We start from the raw sequence: 21,647 nt of genomic DNA, 5'->3' as shown, positions 1-21,647 counted from the left end.
CTTCCCTGTTGCAGTTTCAGCTTTCCAGAGTAAACTCTCCTCCACTGTCTGTCTGCTTTTGGATGCTTGCCAAGATTTTTCAGTTCTCATCTAGGGCAGGATTTACACGACCACTTTTCTTAGCCACCAATGATTTCTATCATTGTCTTGAATATCTCTAAGATTTGTGGTGTTAGTTTCTATCAATAATTTGTATATCCTCTCTTCCCTCTACTCTCTCCCTCTCTCTCTCTCTGATCATTCTTGATCTAAAGATATTTACAATTTTTTTTATCTTTTCAAAAAATTAATTTTGGCTTTACTCATTTTCTTTATCTGCATTTATTTTCAGTTCATTAAGTACTGCTCCTATCTATGTCATACTCTTCTTTCTATTTTATTTGGGTTTACGATGTACTGTTCTTTTTCAAGCTCCTTAAGATGGACATATCACTGATTTTTGGCTTTTTGTCTGTTCTAATGCATACATTAAAACTATACATCTCCAAACTCTGCATTCCGGGCACCTTATATATGGTAAAATACATAATAATTTTTTAAAGGCTAAAGTTCTTCTACCTAAAAGTATTAACTTTCATATCAAAACTTTTATTCTTTCATTTAATTAGCTTGTATTGAGACTATTATATTTACAGCTCATCTTACAAACACATTTAAGCACATTAGTTATAATAAAATATTCCCCGAATTTTCTTTCTTTGACATGCTGTATTTTATGACATTTGTGTAAAGAAGGGAAGGGAACAAACATTTGTAAAAGACCTGCACTGAACTTCATGCATTAAAAACAAATTCAATTATTATTTATAACCAATCTTCTTTAGTATATTTTCTTTAGATAGTAGTGACAGCTTCTAGGAAAAATAAATACAGATTTATTCAGTAAATTGTATCCATTGTTATGTTTTTGCTGCATTTTAAACCTCCTCACCTCATATTCTCTAATCAGTGTTGAACTGCCTTATAAATATTCAAAAGTTTAAGCATTGTTTATTTATCTTATTTGATTCATTGAATTGCATCCTTTATACTAAAATTACTGCTGGGCACAAAGCAACTAATATGTCTGCAGTCTAGTAATACTGACTGCCAGTGTATCTCAGAGTATTGATTGTGAATAGCCAATTTCACAACTATACCTAGTGCTAAACTCAGGAGATTAGGAAGCTGGAGATCAACTACAGTGAGGCAAGCAAAGACATCCTTGACTGAAACAAATTCATCTTCCATGGAAAGGGTGTTCCTCATATAAGATTTTGAAGCCCTCAGTAGAAGGACATGGCTAAAATTAGGTGTTATGTGAGAAAAGAGGAATGTGAAAGGCAATTTAAGCATTATTAGAGAAAATGTCATAGTATTTCAAAGTTTATCTGAAGATGAGGAATTACTAGAGAAGCAGGCTAGAGGTGAAATATCTCCTTCCTAACTCAGTTTACATTAGTTACAACTTTTAAATTTAAGAATGGCAGTGAATTGAATGGAGGCACATAAAACTAGCTTTTCTTGATTTCTCTTAAAGTAACCATGAAACCACAAGAAAAGAGAAAATCCTTATTGCAATTGCAATGAGGAGTACAAAAAAACTTATTAGCAGCATCTTCTAGGTTTTTCTTTACTTTCATCTTTGTGCATGACCCAGCCTCAAAATCCCATTTTCTAGGTTCAAGTAAGAAATGAAATAAACTCTGGCCTCCTTCCCCTTTATCTTTTTCTTCAGTGAAACAAGCTACAGTCATGCACATGAAGCTCTGTCTCTCAGATCAGGCCTGGGTAGATTTTTGTTGTTGTTATTGCTTGGAGAATATGAGTGGAGGCTTGTACTAACAACCAATAATCTAGCATCTACCTGCACAGCATAGGCTACTGGTCTGGAATACATAGTTTAGAGATGGATATCTCCCCCATTCAAATAAACCTTAATTCCTTTTTAGAGCACCATTAAAGATCAGTTAGGTAAGATTCAAGGATGATTAAACAATAAAACTCTCTCTGAAAGAAGAAAACGAATGGTAAGGCTCAGTATGAATTCCTTTCCCTGTAATAGATTTTCTTGTAAATCAGAAGAAAAGTTTTAAACATGAGTTTAGATACTGATGAGAAAAAGGAGAGTATTTCTTCTATATTTAAAGACCAATCCAAAATATGAAGAGCACGCACTAATATATATATATATATATATATATATATATATATATATACTCATCAGAAGCAATAGAATGCAAATTTGATAGTACTAAATATTTAAATCAGTGCTTCAGAATACAAACTTGAGAAGTAATTCCAGAATATAAAGTTATGAATAAGAATAAGAATATGAATAAGAATAAGAATATAAAGTTAATGAATAAGGAAACTTTACCATGACAGAAAAGATAGTAGACATGAAGGACAAAAGAAATTTGGTCCATAAGCAATAGATAACCTGTCAAGAAGACAGAATATATGGAACAAAAGCAGGAACAACAACAAAGAAAAAATCCAAAGTAAACAAACAGTCCAAAATCAAAGTAACCAAAATACATACCACAGAGTTTTGGGAAATATCAAAGTCTTAACAACTCCCTCTTTGGCATGCCCATAACTAATTTAGCACCAAAGTCTATTGATTTTTATCTTCTAAATATTGCTTGATTCCATTAGTGTCCTTACGTCCACCACTATAACCCTAGTTCAGGCTATCCTCGTTTCTTAGCCAGACTCTCAATGCCTTCCAACTGCTCTCCTATTCTAGCCTCTTTCCAATCTCTTCTCCATATTGCAACCATTGCCACTTTGCTGCTTTATGCAAACAAACAGGTAAATTAGGATAGCTTCATATAGTTTCATAATTACAAGTGATTGTAACAAAACTCAGAATGACATAAAGGAGTTATGGTTTCTTTAGAGAAGTGGTCAAGGGAGGCTTTTCAGAGAAGCTGAACCATTGCTGAAAGGAGATAGTCATTTAGAGAAAAAGAGCTATGAAAAGAGCTTACAGAAAGATGGCACCAGAAATTCAATTAGGAATGTGAGTGAATGCCTGAGGCCTGTTTTTCTGGAAGGTGTCAAGAAAAGTGAGGTAAAATGTAAAATGAGGTTGGAGAAGGACACAGAGACCATATCAGGAAGGGCATTGGAAACCATGGTGAGGAGTTTGGAATTTATTCTAAGTGCAATGTGGAAGGTTTTTAGAAAGTGAGCTATCTGGTTTATGTAATTCAGAAAAACAAGAAAAAACTTTGGACAGTTGGGTGTATCTTTTCAAAAAACAAATGTACACTCCCACCCCTGCTTAAAATCCTTCAGTGTGTTATAATTGTTCCTAAATCCTTAACACAGACAACTACAAGATCTAGCTCCATCCTTTGTCTCTAGGATCAAATTAAGCCACATTCATCATCAACTTCCACATCAGCCTAACTGGACTTTTTTTCAAGCCTACATATACATCATTCTCCTCTCCAGGGTGCACACACTATTCCTCTGCCTTCCCTCCGTCTTTGCCTGCTTAGCTCTTACTCTTCTTTCTGCCAGTGCTCAACTACCTCTCTTAGTGAAGCCTTCTCTGACCAGCCTCTCTCCACTGAGACCTATCCCATATTGTAGATCTCTAGCAATAAGTAGCTTGTCAGAACCACAATTTTACATTTGTGTGGGTATCCGTTCAATGGCTATTTTACTCTAAAGAGAGTTCCCACAAACCCCTGTCCCTACACACTTATCACCTCCCCCACTATCAACACACCCCAACAGAGTGGTACATTTGATATGATGTATCAATGAACCTACATTGATACATCATCACCACTCACAGTTCAGAGTTTAAATTAGGGTTCATTCTTGGTGTTAGACATCTCTAAAGTTTTTGAAGAATGTACAATGACTTATGTCCACCATTACAGTATTGTACAGGATAGTTTCACTGTGTTCTGGTCTATGCTATATCTTTTTTGACTCACCATTAGTCCCCAGTTGCCTGCAGGCATAGTTCTTGGTAAATAACATATATTCAAAAATTTTTTGAATGAATAATTGAATTAATAATTTTTAAGAATTCAATTTCTGATAAAATATTTACATTTTTATATGCATTTAGATTTTAAAAACAAACAAAAAACCTTTTAAGCTCCCTAGAAGAAAGAATAAATTACTTTCAAAGATGCAAAAAATCACTCATTTGCAGCATTAAATAACAACAGAAAAAAGAGCTATGTTTATTAAATTCAAGGAGTACAATATTGAATGAGCGGTGAACACTAAGTACAATTAAAGATATAGAAATAAGTGACCGCAGGAACTAAGAAGAAAGTTGTATTTTTAAAATCTAACAAGTAGCAAAAATCAGGTGAAGATAAAATATTAAAGAGACTTCTTTGCTGAATATATATGTATGAATATATATAACTGTATGAAAACTGAGTAGGAGAAAGTTCACAACTCATACAGTAACCATCCACTGTAAATGGCAAAAATCATGGATTTTAGATCCTACAAATTCATGTAAAAAAATTGGATTGTGTGTGACATGAATATCTTAGAACCATAACACCAGAAAATCAACTATACTATCTGCATAGTTAAAATTATAATTATTCTGGAGAATCAACTCTGGATACGAATTGGATATTTACTAAGAAGAGCCATCCTGTAAATTTAGGTTCAAATGTATATTCTTGCAGGTATTGGCTGACTCAGAAGTCATATTTCCTGCCTGCCACTAATAAAATCACATGTCATTATAATTCTAAATAGAGTTCTTAAGAGACAAAATCGGACAATCAAAACAATATGAAGGATATCAAAAACAGGATACTAATAGACTTACAAATAACAAAATTCATAAATATTAAAGCATCAAGAAGGGGGAGGGGCAAAATGGCGGAAGAGTGGGGACTCCGTTTGAACCAGCCCCCTGAATTTAGCTGGACATCTACCAAGCCAGTCTGAACACTCATGAAATCAGCCTGAGATGTAAGATTATACATCTGGATCTCTATGGGGGCAGATGATTATCAGTCGAAAGAGGTAGGAAGGCCGGAATTGTGACTGGGTGGACAGATATCAGAGGAGAAACAGAAGGCGGAGGGAACTACCAGAAGCTAGCCACTGGAAAGTAATGTAATACCCCAGTGTAAAAGCATCCTGTACCTGGGACCAGTGATAGCTTGCAGACCACTGGCGCCAGGTGGGGAAGAGCCTGATAACAGCGCTCAAACTGAATCCAGGAGCTTAAGGGGCAAACGCCGGGCCAGCCCCGCCGGTTGTGCAAACCTGTGCCCGGATACCCAGGGGAGCTAGCCGCTGCCACCTGCCCAGACCAGGACCACTTGGGGTTTTGGAGGCACAGGTGGCAGAGACAAGCAGGGGCCTGAGCAGACCACTGAAAGGATCCCTGGGGGGCATGAACCACCTGTGGGAGGCTGCGGTTTTCAGCGGCTCCTACAGGGGGTGAGACTGTGTGTTTTGGAGGGTTCAGAGAAGAGCAGACTGTGGCTTCTTTCCTCAGGGACGGAGGTCTGTGAGTGGACATTTTCCCTCGTTCTGCCAAAAAGGTGCGAAAAGCCACTGGGGAACAGAAGCCTAAAAAACCAGTTTTCACCAGCCCAGCCCCTTGATAGGGGGCAGGGCAAATCTGCCCAAGCAGGGTTGCCTGAAAAACAACGTGGCAGGCCCCTCCCCCAGAAGACAAGCTGGGAGAACAGGAAGACAACCCCAGGGTCCCCATAAAACTGTAAAACCTCAACACCAGGGGAAAATAGTATATTGAGCTCCTGGTGTTGCCTCATGACCTGTGTATTTCTTAGATACAACTTTTTTTTAAATTCATTCTCGTGTTTCTTATCTCTTTTTTTGACATACTTATCATTTCAACTAGATGTTTAATACAACATATTCCATAGTGACTTTTTAACTTGTACTTTTTCACACCTATACCTTTTTTCCTTCTTTTTCATTTTTTATATACATAGACATAAGCTTCAATGTAGTCCTTTTTTCCCTATCCAATGCTACCTTTGTATTTATACCAGTTTTAATTTCCCTGTAACTCTGGGAAGTAGTGTTCTCTAAAAGAGAGAACAAAATACACCCAGAGAGAACTGAAATACCTACCTCACCCACATTGAGAGATTATAGCCCTGCTTCCCCTCACCCCCCCCCCCATTTTTTTAACTTTATAAATCTTATTCTTGGGGTTCATTTTGGCTGGGTTTTTTTGGTGGTGGCTTCTGATTGCTCCAAACTTTCCCAGGGTACACCTTGCCTGGATTGTGGTTGATATTTTTGACTCTGTCATTCCCTCAACCACCCCTCAACAGAATGACTAGGAGGAGGAACTCCCAACAAAGAAAAGAACCAGAGACAATGGCCTCTCCTGTAGACCTAATGGATATGGATATAACCAAGATCTCAGAAATAGACTTCAGCATAACAATTATGAAGACGATAGCTAGACTTGAGAAAACCATTAAAGGAAACATAGAATCCCCAATGGCAGAATGAGAGCTAATCAGGCTGAATGTAAAAATGTTATGAATGAGATGCAGTCTACACTAGGTACTCTAACAGCTAGGGTAAATGAGACAGAAAAGTGTATTAGTGATCTAGAAGATAAACTAATAGAAAGGAAGGAACAGGAGGAGGCCTGAAATAAACAGCTTAAAATCCATGAAAACAGACTTAGAGAAATCAACGACACCATGAAATGTTCCAATGTCAGAATCATTGGGATCCCTGAGAGGCTGGAGAGAAAGAGAGGTCTAGAAGATATATTTGAGCAAATTGTAGCTGAGACTTCCCTAATCTGGGGAATGAAACAAGCAATCGTGTCCTAGAGGCACAGAGGACCCCTCCCAAGATCAATGAGAGCAGACCAACACCTCAGAATGTAACAGTAAAACTCACAAATCTTAGAACCAAGAAAGCCATCCTAAGGGCAGTTAGGGGGAAGAGATTCCTTATGTACAGAGGGAGGAACATCAGGATAATGTCAGACCTGTCCAGGAGACCTGGCAAGCCAGAAAGGGCTGGCAAGACATAGTCAGGTTACTACATGAGAAGAACATGCAGCCAAGAATGCTTTATCTGTCAAGGCTGTCATTCAGAACAGATGGAAAGATAAAGAGCTTCCAGGACCAGCAGAAACTGAAAGAATATGTGACCACCAAGCCAGTCCTGCAAGAAATAATAAGGGGGATTCTATAAAAGAAGAAGCACCCCAAGAATAAAATAGACCAGAAACTTACAGAAACAATCCATCAAAGCAGGGACTATACAGACAATAGGATAGCAATAAACACATATCTTTCAGTAGTAACCCTCAATGTGAATGGTCTAAATGCTCCTATAAGATGGCACAGGGTTGCAGATTGGATACAAAGACAGGAACCATCCATATGTTATCTATAAGAGACTCATTTTGAACCTAAAGTCACCTCCAGACTGAAAGTGAGGGGATGGAGCACCATTTTTCATGCCAATGGACCTCAAAAGAAAGCTGGGCTAGCAATTCTTATATCAGACAAATTAGAAATTAAACCAAAGACTGTAATAACAGATCCAGAGGGACACTATATTATTCTTAAGGGGTCTATCCAACAAGAAAATCTAACAGTTGTAAATATCTATGCCCCCAACATGGGAGCAGCCAACTACATAAGCCAGCTGTTAACCAAAACAAAGAATCAGATTGACAATAATACATTAATAGTAGGAGATTTTTTTAAAGATTTAATTTATTTATGTGACAGGGAAACAGCCAGCGAGAGAGGGAACACAGCAGGGGAGTGGGAGAAGAAGAAGCAGGCTCCCAGCGGAGGAGCCTGATGTGGGACTCAATCCCGGAATGCTGGGATCATGCCCTGAGCCGAAGGCAGATGCTTAATGACTGCGCTACCCAGGCGCCCCAATAGTAGGAGATTTTAACACTCCACTCTCAGCACTAGACAGATCATCTAAACAGAAGATCAACAAAGAAACTAGAACTTTGAATGACACATTGGACCAGATGGACTTGGTAGATATATACAGAACATTCCACCCTAAAACAACAGAATACTCATTCTTCTTGAATGTACATGGAACTTTCTCCAAAATAGACCACATACTGGGTCACAAATCAGGTCTCAGCCAAAGCAAAAGCTGGAGATTATTCCCTACATGATATCAGACCATAATACCTTGAAACTAGTACTCAATCACAAGAAAAAATTTGGAAGGCATTCAAACACTGGGAAGTCAAAGAACATCCTGCTAACAAATGAATGGGTCAACCAGGAAATTAAAGAAGAGCTTAAACAATTCATGGAAACTAAAAAGAATGAAAACACATCGGTCAAAAACCTATGGGATACTACAAAGGTGGTCCTAAGGGGGAAATACATTGCCATCCAAGCCTCTCTCAGAAAATTAGAAAAATCCCAAATGCACATGCTAACCCAACACCTAAAGGAGCTGGAGAAAGAACAGCAAATAAAGCTTAAACCAAACAGGAGAAGAGAAATAATAAAGATTAGAGAAGAGATCAATGAAATAGAAACCAGAAAAACAGTAGAACAGATCAACAAAGCTAGAAACTTGTTCTTTGAAAGAATTAATAAAATTGATAAACCACTGGCCAGACGTATCCAAAAAGAGAGAGAGAGAGAGAGAGAGAAAGAAAAGGACCCAAATTAATAAAATCATGAATGAAAGGGGAGAGATCATGACTAACACCAAGGAAATAGAAACAATTATTAGAAATTATTACCAGCAACTATATGCCAATAAATTAAGCAACCTGGAAGAAATGGATGCCTTCCTGGAAACTTACAAACTACCAAGACTGAAACAGAAAGAAATAGACAATCTGAATAGACTAATTACCAGTAATGAAATTGAAGCAATAATCAAAAACCTCCTGAAAAACAAAAATCCAGGGCCAGATGGCTCCCAGGGGAATTCTACCAAACATTTAAAGAAGAAATAATACCTATTTTCCTGAAGCTGTTCCAAAAAATAGAAACAGAAGGAAAACTTCCAAACTCATCCTGTGAGACTGGCATTACCCTGATCCCAAAACCAGGCAAAGACCCCATCAAAAAGGAGAATTACAGACCGATATCCCTGATGAATATGGATGCTAAAATACTCAACAAGATCCTAGCTAATAGGATCCAACAGTACACTAAAAGGATTACTCACATGACCAAGTGAGTTTTATGCCTGGGATGCAAGGATGGTTCAACATTCACAAATCAATCAACGTGGTAGAAAACATCAATAAAAGACAAGAACCATATGATCCTCTCAATTGATGCAGAAAAAGCATTTGACAAAATACAACATCCATTCCTGATTAAAACTCTTCAGAGTATAGAGATAGAGGGAACATTCCTCAATATCATAAAAACCATGTATGAAAAGCCCACAGCGAATATCATTCTCAATGGGGAAAAGCTGAGAGGTTTTCCCTTAAGATTAGGAACATAACAGGGATACTCACTCTCACCACTGTTGTTCAACATAGTGCTAGAAGTCCTAGCCTCAGCCATTAGACAACAATAAGAAATAAAAGGCATCCAAATTGGCAAAGAAGTCAAACTCTCCCTCTTCTCAGATGACATGATACTTTATGTGGAAACCCAAAAAATTCCATCCCCAAATTCCTAGAACTCATACAGCAATTCGGTAATGTGGCAAGATACAAAATCAATGCACAGAAATCAGTTGCTTTTCTATACACTAACAATGTGACTGTAGAAAGAGAAGTTAAGGAATCGATTCCATTTACAATAGCACCAAAAACCATAAGATACTTAGAAATAAACATAACTAAAGAGGTAAAGGATCTATACTGTAGAAACTACAGAACACTTATGAAAGAAATTGAGGAAGACACAAAAAGTTGGAAAATTATTCCATGCTCATGGTTTAGAAGAATAAACATCGTTAAAATGTCTATTCTGCCCAGAGCAATTTACACCTTCAATGCCATCCCTATTAAAATACCATTGGCCTTTTTGAAAGAACTGGAACAAAGAATCATAAAATTGGTGTGGAACCAGAAAAGACCTTGAATCATCAAGGAAATGTTGAAAAAGAAAAACTTTTGTTGTTGAATGTTGAAAAATGAAAAAATGTTGAAAAATAAAACATTGAAAAATGAAAAAAATGTTGAAAAAATATGAAGCTGGTGCATCATACTACCTGACTTCAAGGTATACTACAAAGCTGTGGTCATCAAGACAGCATTGTACTGGACGAAAACAGGCACATAGACTAATGGAACAGAATAGAGACTCCAGAAATGGACCTTCAACTCTATGATCAACTAATCTTTGACAAAGCAGGAAACAATATCCAATGGAAAAAAGACAGTCTCTTCAATAAATGGTGCTGGGAAATTGGACAGCTACATATAGAAGAATGAAACTGGACCATTCCTTTACATCATACACAAGGATAAACTCCAAATGGATGAAAGACCTCAATGTGAGACAGGAATCCATTAAAATCCTAGAGGAGAACATAGGCAGTAACCACTTCGACATTGACAACAGCAACTTCTTTCAAGACACGTCTCCCAAGGCAAGGGAAACAAAAGCAAAAATGAAGTTTTGGGACTTCATCAAGATAAAAAGCTTCTGCACAGCAAGGGAAACAGTCAATAAAACAAAGAGGCAATCCATAGAATGGGAGAAGATATTTGAAAATAACATTACAGATAAAGGGCTGATATCCAAGATCTATAAAGAACTTCTCAAACTCAACACTCAAAAAACTAATAACCCAGTCAAAAAATGGGCAGAAGATATGAACAGACATTTCTCCAAAAAAAGACATTCAAATGGCTAATAGACACATGAAAAAATGCTCAACATCACTAGCTATCAGGGAAATACAAATCAAATCCACAATGAGATACTACCTCATATCAGTTAGAATGGCAAAAATTAACAAGACAGAAAATAATAAATGTTGGTGAAGATGCAGAGAAAGGGGGGCCCTCTTACTCTGTTGGTGGGAATGCATACTGGTACAGCCATGCTGGGAAACAGTATGGAGTTTTTCCAAAAAATTAAAAATAGAGTTACCCGAAGACCCAGCAATTACACTACTGAATATTGACCCCAAAGACATAGATGTAGTGAAAAGAAGGGTCACATGCACCCCAGTGCTCATAGCAGCAATGTCCACAATAGCCAAACTGTGGAAGGAGCTGAGATGCCCTTCAACAGACGAATGGATAAAGAAGATGTGGTCCATATACAGAATGGAATATTACTTAGCCATCAGAAAGAATGAATACCCACCATTTGCATCTACATGGGTGGAACAGGAGGGGATTATGCTAAGAGAAATAAGTGAAACAGAGAAAGACAATTTTCATATGGTTTCACGTATAGGTGGAACATAAGAAATAGCAGGGAGGACATTAGGAGAAGGAAGAGAATAACGAAGGGGGGAAATCAGAGGGGGAGACAAACCATGAGGGACTATGGACTCCAGGAAACAAACTGAGGGTTTCAGATGGGAAGTGGGTGGGGAATGGGTTAGCCTGGTGATGGGTATCAAGGAAGGCACGTATTGCATGGAGCACCAGATGTTATGTGCAAACAATGAATCATGGAACACTACATCAAAAACTAATAATGTACTGTATGGTGACTAACATAATAAAAAATTTTAAAAACTTAAAAAGCATCAAGAAAAAATAGTTCAAGTAGTTTAGTGACAATAGGGGAGCTATTTAAAAATGATTCATCAAATTGAGGTAAAGTAGTATTTTGTCTGTTTTATAAACAAAGATATAGAAATTCAGTGGTTAAGTAACTTGTTCCATTATATATAGCTTATAGTTAAAAAAAAAAAAAGTAAGTTTCAAATATAGGCCTTCTGGCTCCAAACCCATGATCCACCTAGAGCTTTCAATAGTATGGTATATCTTAGATTCATAAACTTTTTTTTGGAAATGAAAATTTGTACAAACTATTTAAAAACCAGTGTGATATTTTTTTTGTATCAAAAAGCATAACAGTTTTCATAAATTTAGACCCTGTAATCTCCTGTGTGGGATTCTATCCTGGGGAATTAATTCAATATGTAGAAAACAATACAGATGAAGATATTCATGGCAACATTTTAATTAAAAAAGCAGCAGTTGGAAGCTACTCGAATATTCCACAAATAGGACACTGGTTAAATAATATTTGGTACACAGACATATGATAGAATATTACTTTGAAAAATGAGAAAATATTTATGTGTAACTCTAATGTTAGAGAATAAAGCAGGACATGCAATTATAGGTACATCATTGTATTAAATATATGTCATGAAAATATAAGAGATACACAGACAGAAAACTATTATCTGAAGTTGATAAAATAGTTTTGTTTTTGTTTTACCCTTCCTCCCATCAAACAAAAAAAAAAAACAAAAAAAGTGTGGGGCAAATAATTATCATTTCACTGTGAAAGTAACTCCTGTTTTTTTTTTTTCAACATGCCAGAAAGAGAATGTGTATCTTTTTTTTTTTTTTTTTAGATTTCTCTGCAGGTTTTATTATTTTATTGCTTTTTTAAATTAAAGCTTTTTATTTTAATTCCAGTATAGTTAGCATACATTGTTACATTAGTTTTAGGTGTACAATATAGTGATTCAACAATTCTATATGTCATTACCCAGTGCTCGTCATAATAAGTATACTCTTAATTTCCTTCACATATTTCACCTGTCACCCCCACTCACCCACCTCTGATATGCTTTATTTTAAATGAGTACCCTCAGTTAAAGTTGGTTTTTTTTTTTCAACAAGAACATTTTTTACCTAAGGCATACTTTAGAATACACTGTGTAAGTTTCAGTTGGAATTTGTTGTTGTTGTTTTCATAATCAGTTACTTAAGAAACATTTTATCTTTCACTAGGATGTTTAATTTTATGGTGATTAATCAGAACATTAAACATTCAATATTTAGAAATCAAAATTTATAGTGAAATCTGTATCAAAATTTATTGAATTTAAACATACTTGTTTCCCTCAAATACATGCACTTAATTAATTTGAAATAATATAACCAATTAAAGAAAATTAAAACAGACAAGTGGGAATCAGATATATCACTGGAAAGGAAAGATGGATTTGTTCATCTAATGGCAGCTCAGCCAATTTTGTAGTTTGAAAATAACTTAGATTTATTCACTTAAAATATTCTCAAAGATGAAGCAAGATAAGCTGGTTCTCAGAATTGGGAATAATGAGTCCATCATCATAAAAAAGTTAGGATTTTAGAGGATTACAGCTTAATCAAATGGATTTTGGAAGTTCAGTCACTCAGCTGTATACCAGTTCAAATCTGTGAAGAGACAGGGATGAGAAATAGGAATGTGACTATCTTTTTAGGCTTTAAAGAAAATAAAGAGATAGATATATACAAAGATATATGAGATCTGTGTACATGTATCAGATAGGGTTTAGTTGCAAAGAACTAAATTACTCTAAATAGTTTAAGTAAGAAGTATTATAGTTATTAAATGTTTTATAAAATTATGGACTTAAATCAATAGACTTCAGGGTGACTTGAAAGATCAAGAATGACTCTTAAAGTCAAAGTATAGGATCAACACAAAGGAATATGTCTTCTAAGCCACCAGGCCCAGAAGCATACTCCATTGCCATGGTGAAAGAAGCCACTACAATCAGGATGGTGCCACATTCAGGAAGCTGCTGTGATCTGGAGACCTCCACTATTGTTGCCAGTTCCAGAATTCCACCACGTGAACTATGATTTGCACCAACAAAATGGACGCGCTGTGCCCTGATTCTTGATTCTCATAAAGCTAATGGTTAGACAATGAGTCACTTATTAAAGCCGCCTTGCGGGGCAGGGAGGGAAGGAAAAATAATGACTCCATTAATGTCCTTACCAGCAGAAATGCAGAAGAAGTTCAATCTCCATCTCACTTTTACTTTTAAATCTCAGGCATATTCATCTGACTGGCTGAAGCTAAAACACATTGAGTCCTAATTGCAAGAGCCTTAGAAATAAGATATTTAGCTCTCCATCTTCTTCAGTACAGGGAGATAACTGGAATGAGAGTGAAATGGATGTTGAACACTAATGTACCATATCCCTTTGGTTACTCAACATACATACACATCATTTTCTCACTCAACAGCAACAATAAGCAACAACTGTGTTCCATACTGATATGGTGCAAATATCACTTTTACAAATGAAAATGTACTGACATTTCCCTAAGCAGGAAAGCCAAGGAAAGTTCCATCAGTAAATCTGTCCATCTCAGGGTGAAAGTTTATTCTTTCTCCAATGAACTACATTAGAAATTTACCTACCTACAACACTATATAAAATATCAGAAGAAAGGAAGGAGCCCAAGTCATTAATATGTATACATGAAACAGGACCTGGAAGAAAGTATAGCTATTATAGATTTCATTTCATAAAGTTGCAGTTACAAATTTATAATTTCCTTCCTCCTCTACCTATTTTTTCTTTCTTTTGCCTTCAGCCAGCACTTGGGCTGATATAGACCTTTTAATTTGATGTGGTGACTTAAATGTTTTTTTACTGAGAGACAAGAGCCCATAATGACTTCCTATGGCTATAGCTAGAAATGGCAGTCTTAGGCATGAGCCATCATATTTCAAATAACAAAAACAACAACAACAATAAAAAAAAAAAAAACCCTCACTGCCCACAGTGTATAGCAGCAACCTTTGCTGAAAGCCTCTGGAATATGTGGTGTTTGGCTTCCTAGCCTCTACAGTAGACAAAGAACTTGAATGAGGATGAAATGGGTGCAGTGATCCACTTCTTTCACCACCGTAATTAATGGTGGGGGTGGGGGTACTGCTGTTCCATTACTTTTACTAGAGTAAGTAAGTAGAGGAATAAAAATTACTCTTTTATCCATTTAAATATGGTTACATTCTGATGTCTGAGATAATGTTAAGCTTTAGGTATACAAAGAGAGTTACTTAAACTCACAAAGGGTTCAAGTTCGGTATGAGAGCAGTCACCATGAGCTCATAACCAGGAAAGATCATCTCAAAGCATAAATTGTGTTTTGACAGAAAAGTTCCTTTCTGCCTCCCTCCCATATCCTAGCAATATGATATGTCTACATTTAAACCACTCCCAAGTATCGTGAATGTTCTCTATCACCTCTTCTCTATTAAACCCATACAGCTTATATGACTCACCTTTATGTGGGGCCCAGAAGGAAATATTGTTTATGTCTCTTTCTCAAAAAATTCATTCAAAGCCTTATGGCTTTGAAAAGTATAAGTTTCTGATAACCTACGAGAGAAGAGCACTTCTTCAATTTCTTTGAATGATTCTTCCTTAATGTCAGGATGTGTTTGGGGCTCTTTCCAAGCAACTCATGCTACCAGACTAGAAGGTAGCACCTTTCGTTGCTCTGCTGAGTACTGCTAAGATGCACACAGATGTAAATCAGGCAGTGTCTAAGACTGATTTTGCCTCATTAGCAGTACCTGATAATTGGATGATACAAGAGCGATTTCTTGGGGCTTTAGGAAAACCAATCACAAGCATAGAAGAAACTTCAAAATTAATTTGTCATTTAATACTTTGTTGACAGGTTGGTTATCGGAAAGACATGGAACAAGAAGATGCAGCAGAAACAGTCAAAACTAGAGGGAATGAATCCTCTGTCATTCTGACAGGATTAGAAGGAAATACTTTGTATCACTTCACAGTGAGGGCTTATAATGGAGCTGGATATGGGCCACCTAGCAGTGAAGTGAGTGCAACCACCAAGAAATCCCGTAAGTGACCTGGGCTTTTTGTTTGTTTCAGACAAAAGGGAAACATCTTTTAACATTTCTGAAAGCCCTGTAAGGTACAAATAAGGAGAGTTGAAGGGGAGTTTTGATTCATAGTCTTGCTTGAATACTTAGATCTGAATTCTGAAACTAGCTCAGAAAATTTTGCATTCACAGTAGATAAAGGTTATCTTCCTGTGAAACACGGCCAAGTGATTTTGACACAGACAGAAGATAAAAGGATTCTGGTTCAAAAGCTCAGTAGAGTAGCTATTAAAATGACACTCTGGAGCAAAAACCCTCCTTATCTGACTCCAGCTGGAAAGAAGCCTATGGTGCCAGCCAAATACTAAACACAAGAAAAGATTGAAATACAAAGATTTAAGTGAAGAAATGTACTTAAGACTCCTTGTCAGTTCACCTTTTTTTATAATAATAATTTTTTATTATGTTATGTTAGTCACCATACAGTATATCCTTAGTTTTTGATGTAGTGTTCCATGATTCATTATTTGCATATAACACCCAGTGCACCATGCAATATGTTCCCTCCTTAATACCCATCACCAGCCTATCCCAGTCCCCACCCCCCTCCCCTCTGAAGCCCTCAGTTTGTTTCCCAGAGTCCATAGTCTCTCATGGTTCATTCTCCCTTCTGTTTATCCCCCCTTCATTCTTCCATTCCTTCTCCTAACGATCTTCCTGCTATTTCTTATGTTCCATAAATGAGTGAAACCATATGATAATTGTCTTTCTTTGCTTGATTTATTTCACTTTCACTTTTTATTTTGCAGCCCCTAGTCAAGCACCCAGCAATCTCAGGTGGGAACAGCAAGGCTCTCAGCTTTCTCTGGGCTGGGAACCAGTCAGACCATTAGCCAATGAATCTGAAGTCATGGGCTACAAGGTCAGTATGTTTCTTCACTCTCTTTTATAGACACTCGTCTTAAAAATTAGTATGACGATGTATGATTATAAGGCATAAAAGGCCATTCGCATATCTATTTTTCCCAATCATTTTCTACCTATAACTTAGAAGAAAGTCTCCCTACAATAGGTAAGCCAAGGCAGTCAAAATCAGGTTTAACTGTGCAAGGCATAGAAAGGGAATGAGTAGAGAAAGCAGCAACAATTTGAATACAGGATGATGATGGCTCCATGAAGCAGTATCAGGACCAGCATAACTTAAGCACAGAGTCCTAGCAATTTCTCTCAGAAGACAAACTTTTCTGGCAAATGACAAAGACTGGATGATTTAATTTGGGTGGAAAGATTTAGCAAAAAAAAAAAAAAAAAAAAAAAAAGAATGAATGCTAGGGCAAGCACACTGGGTTAAGAAAGAGTCCATGGAGAGACAGCAAGCTCCAAAATAGACACAGCATTTCACATACAGTCATCCTTAAATGTGCCAGCAAGAGAGCTGGAAATATGAAAACACTGATTTGTTTTTGAAAAACAACTTTGTCTCTAATTTTAAAATATATGTTTTCTATGTATTGATTTGGTTGAATTTCAAATTCTTTTTTCATCAGTTTCTATTATTGTCTTAAACTCCATACAGAACCATACATTGAAATTATTTATATCAGAAATTTTAAACATTTTAATAATGTTTAGACTGAAAATCATCATTTATGTGGCTTTTCAATGATCAGAAATGGTAACATGGTATTTTATATATAAATTGCTAAAATTCTGAAGCTAAATACTTAAGAAGTTATAAATGAAATTTATTGTAAGGTAAATAATTCCCATTAATCATATTTTAAGTCACAAATTATATTATTCTTACAGACTATAATTAGTATGGAATAGCAGACACCCTTATTACTCAGACATACACACTGAAATCTGTTTTAATCCTCAGAGATACTGAATTTGATCTTTTGGGGAAGGGTAGGTGAGCCATTTTTTATACCCTTCCATTTATCCTCTTCCTTCTATACCCTTACCCAAATAACCATGTCCTTACAGCTTTTCTTCTAAGGCAAATATACCTTCAATAATTAGAGGTAACAGTATGGCCTGAAATGGTGATATACCTTCCAAGAACCAATCTAATATCATTAGAACTATGACAACCAAACTCCCAAACTGGAGAGGCAAAGTAGAAAACAAGGAAGAGCTACATGAAAGTATATGGCCACCTGACAGAACCAGTCAGTGTAAGGCACCTCTCAGATAATAAGAACTGAAGTATATGTGAGGTTGGGCATAGGGTTCCCAGGCAATGTAATCATTCTTTTGCTCACCATTACCCCATCTATCTCTGTCACTATTCTTCCTCTTTATATGTGGCTGTTTCCCCAACCAGACTATATGTGATTGAAGGCAGAAATTCTTTCTCATTACTTTAATCCCAATGTTTCTAGAATGGATGAATAAATTAATTAATTTAACCCAGCTAGAAGTATATTATGCAATTACTCATAAGTATATATTATCAGATGTGTGTTTTTCCAGCATGGTCTTCCCATTTGTTAGGTGTAGTGGGAAAAGAACACTGGCTTCTGAGTCAGACTTTCATTCAAATCCTAGTTGTGTAACTCTGATCAAGTTGTTTAATTTCTCTGAGTCTCATTTTCTTAACTCCAAAATGGCAAAAATAACAATAAAATAATATCTATCATACAGGATTGTTTTATGGATTAAATAAGATAATTTATGTAAAATAACATATAGCTGTTAGCATATAGAAGGTGCTCACTTAAAAATAAAATACTATTTATTCTATTTGTTTTGGGAGGAGAATACCTGGTTAGGTGAAATTTAACAAAAGGAACTGATTTTTGGAAGTTGCCTGCCAGTTCTGTCTAAATGAAGATAGCAGAAGTTACCTTGGAATACCTTCTTGTGGGGGGAAAAATCACTACCATGTTCCATCTTAGTTGTATAATTTATTGACAAATAGGTACACATTGATAGATGATTTTTTTCTTTTATTTCCTTTAAATTGTTATACTTGCTAATGTCCTTGAGAAGAAAAAGCTCATTCCTAAGAAAGGAGTCTGCTGATAACCAAATGGAGTGAGGCCTCAAAGCCTGTTCTATTGCGACTAACTCTTATTAGAACTTCTGACAGACAGGATAATCCCCAATGAGATACCTATTGGCAGAAATGTCACAAAGTGCCCCAAGAGGGAAAAAGGACTTTAGGCTAATGACCACAGCTTAACACGGAGCCTGGATTCTCCTGGAAAGGTCTGTTTTTCTCAGAGCAGGTGGCTAAGGATGAAAGCTCCTCCTAACACAGGCGCAAGGGGCCAGGAATGTGATTAGAAACAATAGCTGCAAATTTAAAGTACAAGGATGTAACCCAGAAAACACAAGCTTATAACCCCCTTTTCTGAGCATGACTTTGAGGAAAACTCCTTCAGCCTAAGCAAGAATATGCACTACAGCTAAAGAGCTATACCGTTTGGATGGAGATTCACCCAAGTATGGAGTGGCCAAGGCTGAGCATGAAACTCAGAGGAAAAAAAAACCTCTTTGATTTCTACTACATCTCCCCAGATTACTGCCAGACCAAGAGTGACCTAGCCACTAGACTAAGAATAATAGTGTAATAGTGGGCCACGTCTTAAGCACAATAGCACACAGCAGCCACAAAAGTTTAACAGATGTAGATGCAAGTCAGCACACTATTTCTCTATCCACAAAGCAATTTGAGGTAGAGGATTTCCTGCTTAAAAGGGTAAAAGAGGGGGCGCCTGGGTGGCACAGCGGTTAAGCGTCTGCCTTGGGCTCAGGGCGTGATCCCGGCGTTATGGGATCGAGCCCCACATCAGGCTCCTCCTCTGGGAGCCTGCTTCTTCCTCTCCCACTCTCCTTGCTTGTGTTCCCTCTCTCACTAGCTGTCTCTATCTCTGTCAAATAAATAAATACAATCTTTAAAAAAAAAAAAAAGGGTAAAAGAAAGCTTCCAAAATTAATTGTAATATCAAAAAGAGAAGTAAATTTATTTTTATTCGTTGTCTTTGCCAAGTTACTTTATTTTATTATAAGTAAAAGAGATCACTAGCAATGTGCATGGTATGTACGTTTGAGGCTGGGAAACTTGAAGTCAATGCCTGAGGTTTAAAATGCAAGGACTGTGTATTTCACCTTTTTCCCCCCCATTTCGTCCACCTCTTTAATTTGTTGTTTTTATAATAATAATTTTTTATTATGTTAGTCACCATACAGTACATCCCTAGTTTTTGATGTAAAGTTCCATGATTCATTACTTGTGTATAATACCCAGTGCACCATGCAATACATGCCCTCCTTAATACCCATCATCAGCCTATCCCATTCTCCCACCCCACCCCGCCCCTCTGAAGCCCTCAGTTTATTTCCCAGAGTCCATAGTCTCTAATGGTTCATTCCCCCTTCTTTTTACCCCCCCTTCATTCTTCGTTTTCTTCTCCTACTGATCTTCCTCTTTCCTATGTTCCATAAATGAGTGAAACCATATGATAATTGTCTTTCTCTGCTTGAATTATTTCGCTTAGCATTATTTCCTCCAGTCCTGTCCATGTTGCAGCAAATGCTGAGAAATCGTTCTTTTGATGGTTGAGTAATATTCCATTGTATATATGGACCACAACTTCTTAATCCAGTCATCTGTTGAAGGGCATCTCAGCTCCTTCCACAATTTAGCTATTGTGGACAATGCTGCTATGAACATTGAGGTGCATATGGCCCTTCTTTTCACTACGTCTGTATCATTGGGGTAAATAACCGGTAGTACAATTGCTGGATCATAGCGCAGCTCAATTTTTAACTTTTTAAGGGACCTTCACACTGTTTTCCAAAGTGGCTGTACCAACTTGCATTCCCACCAACAATGTAAGAGGGATCGCCTTTCTCCACATCCTCTCCAACATTTGTTGTTTCTTGCCTTGTCAATTTTTACCATTCTAACTGGCATAAGGTGGTATCTCAATGTGGTTTGGATTTGAATTTCCCTGATGGCTAATGATTTTGAACATTTTTTCATGGGTCTGTTAGCCATTTGTATGTCTTCACTGGAAAAGTGTCTGTTCATATCTTCTGCCCATTTTTTGATTTGATTATTTGTTTCTCGTGTATTGAGTTTGAGAAGTTCTTTGTAGATCTTGGATACCAGTCTTTAATCTGTAGTGCCATTTGCAAATATATTCTCCCATTCTGTGGGATGACTCTTAGTTTTTTTGACTGTTTCCTTGGCTGTGCAGAAGCTTTTTATCTTGATGAAGTCCCACAAGTTCATTTTTTCTTTTGTTTCTCTTCCCTTTGGAGATGTGTCATGAAAAAGTTGCTGTGGCCAATGTCAAAGAGGTTGCAGCCTATATTCTCGTCTAGGATTTTGATGGATTCCTGTCTCACATCAAGGTCTTTCATCCATTTGGAGGTTATCTTTGTGTATGGTGTAAGAGAGTGGTCAAATTTCATTCTTTTGCATATAGCTGTCCAATTTTCCCAACACCACTTATTGAAGAGATTGTCTTTTTTCCACTGGATGTTTTTTCCTGCTTTGTCAAAGATTACTTGCCCAAAGAGCCAAGGGTCCATTTCTGGGTTCTCTATTCTGTTCCATTGGTCTATGTGTCTGTATTTGTGCCAGTACCATGCTGTCTTTGTGATCACAGCTTTGTAGTATAGCTTGAAATCCGGCAACGTGATGCCCCCAGCTTTGTTTTTCCTTTTCAACAATTCCTTGGTGATTCAGGGCCTTTTCTGGTTCCACACAAATTTAAGGGCTATTTGTTCCAGTTCTTTGAAAAATGTCCTCGGTATTTTGATCGGGATGGCATTGAAAGTGTAGATTGCTCTGGGTAGCATAGGCATTTTAACTATGTTTATTCTTCCGATCCATGAGCATGGAATATTTTTCCATCTTTTTGTGTCTTCTT

The 21,647-nt window shown here is 36.9% G+C and overlaps 1 protein-coding gene across 5 annotated transcripts in view; it reads left to right on the top strand.

Moving 5' to 3' along the window:
* CNTN5 (contactin 5) overlaps positions 1-21,647 on the top strand; it is a 1,325,220-nt gene that overhangs the window by 1,286,761 nt on the left and 16,812 nt on the right. For all 5 annotated transcript variants that reach the window (XM_045790825.2, XM_087868224.1, XM_045790823.2 and 2 more), the window contains 2 exons: positions 15,588-15,774; positions 16,566-16,678. In XM_045790825.2, coding sequence (XP_045646781.1) covers positions 15,588-15,774; positions 16,566-16,678 — 300 coding nt within the window. The remainder of the gene's footprint in view (positions 1-15,587; positions 15,775-16,565; positions 16,679-21,647) is intronic.

The sequence above is a fragment of the Ursus americanus genome, chromosome 16 (assembly GCF_024610735.1).
Source record: "Ursus americanus isolate L20-20 chromosome 16, mUrsAme1.1.p, whole genome shotgun sequence".
NCBI lineage: Eukaryota > Metazoa > Chordata > Mammalia > Carnivora > Ursidae > Ursus > Ursus americanus.
This window is presented reverse-complemented; position numbering and strand designations above follow the sequence as displayed.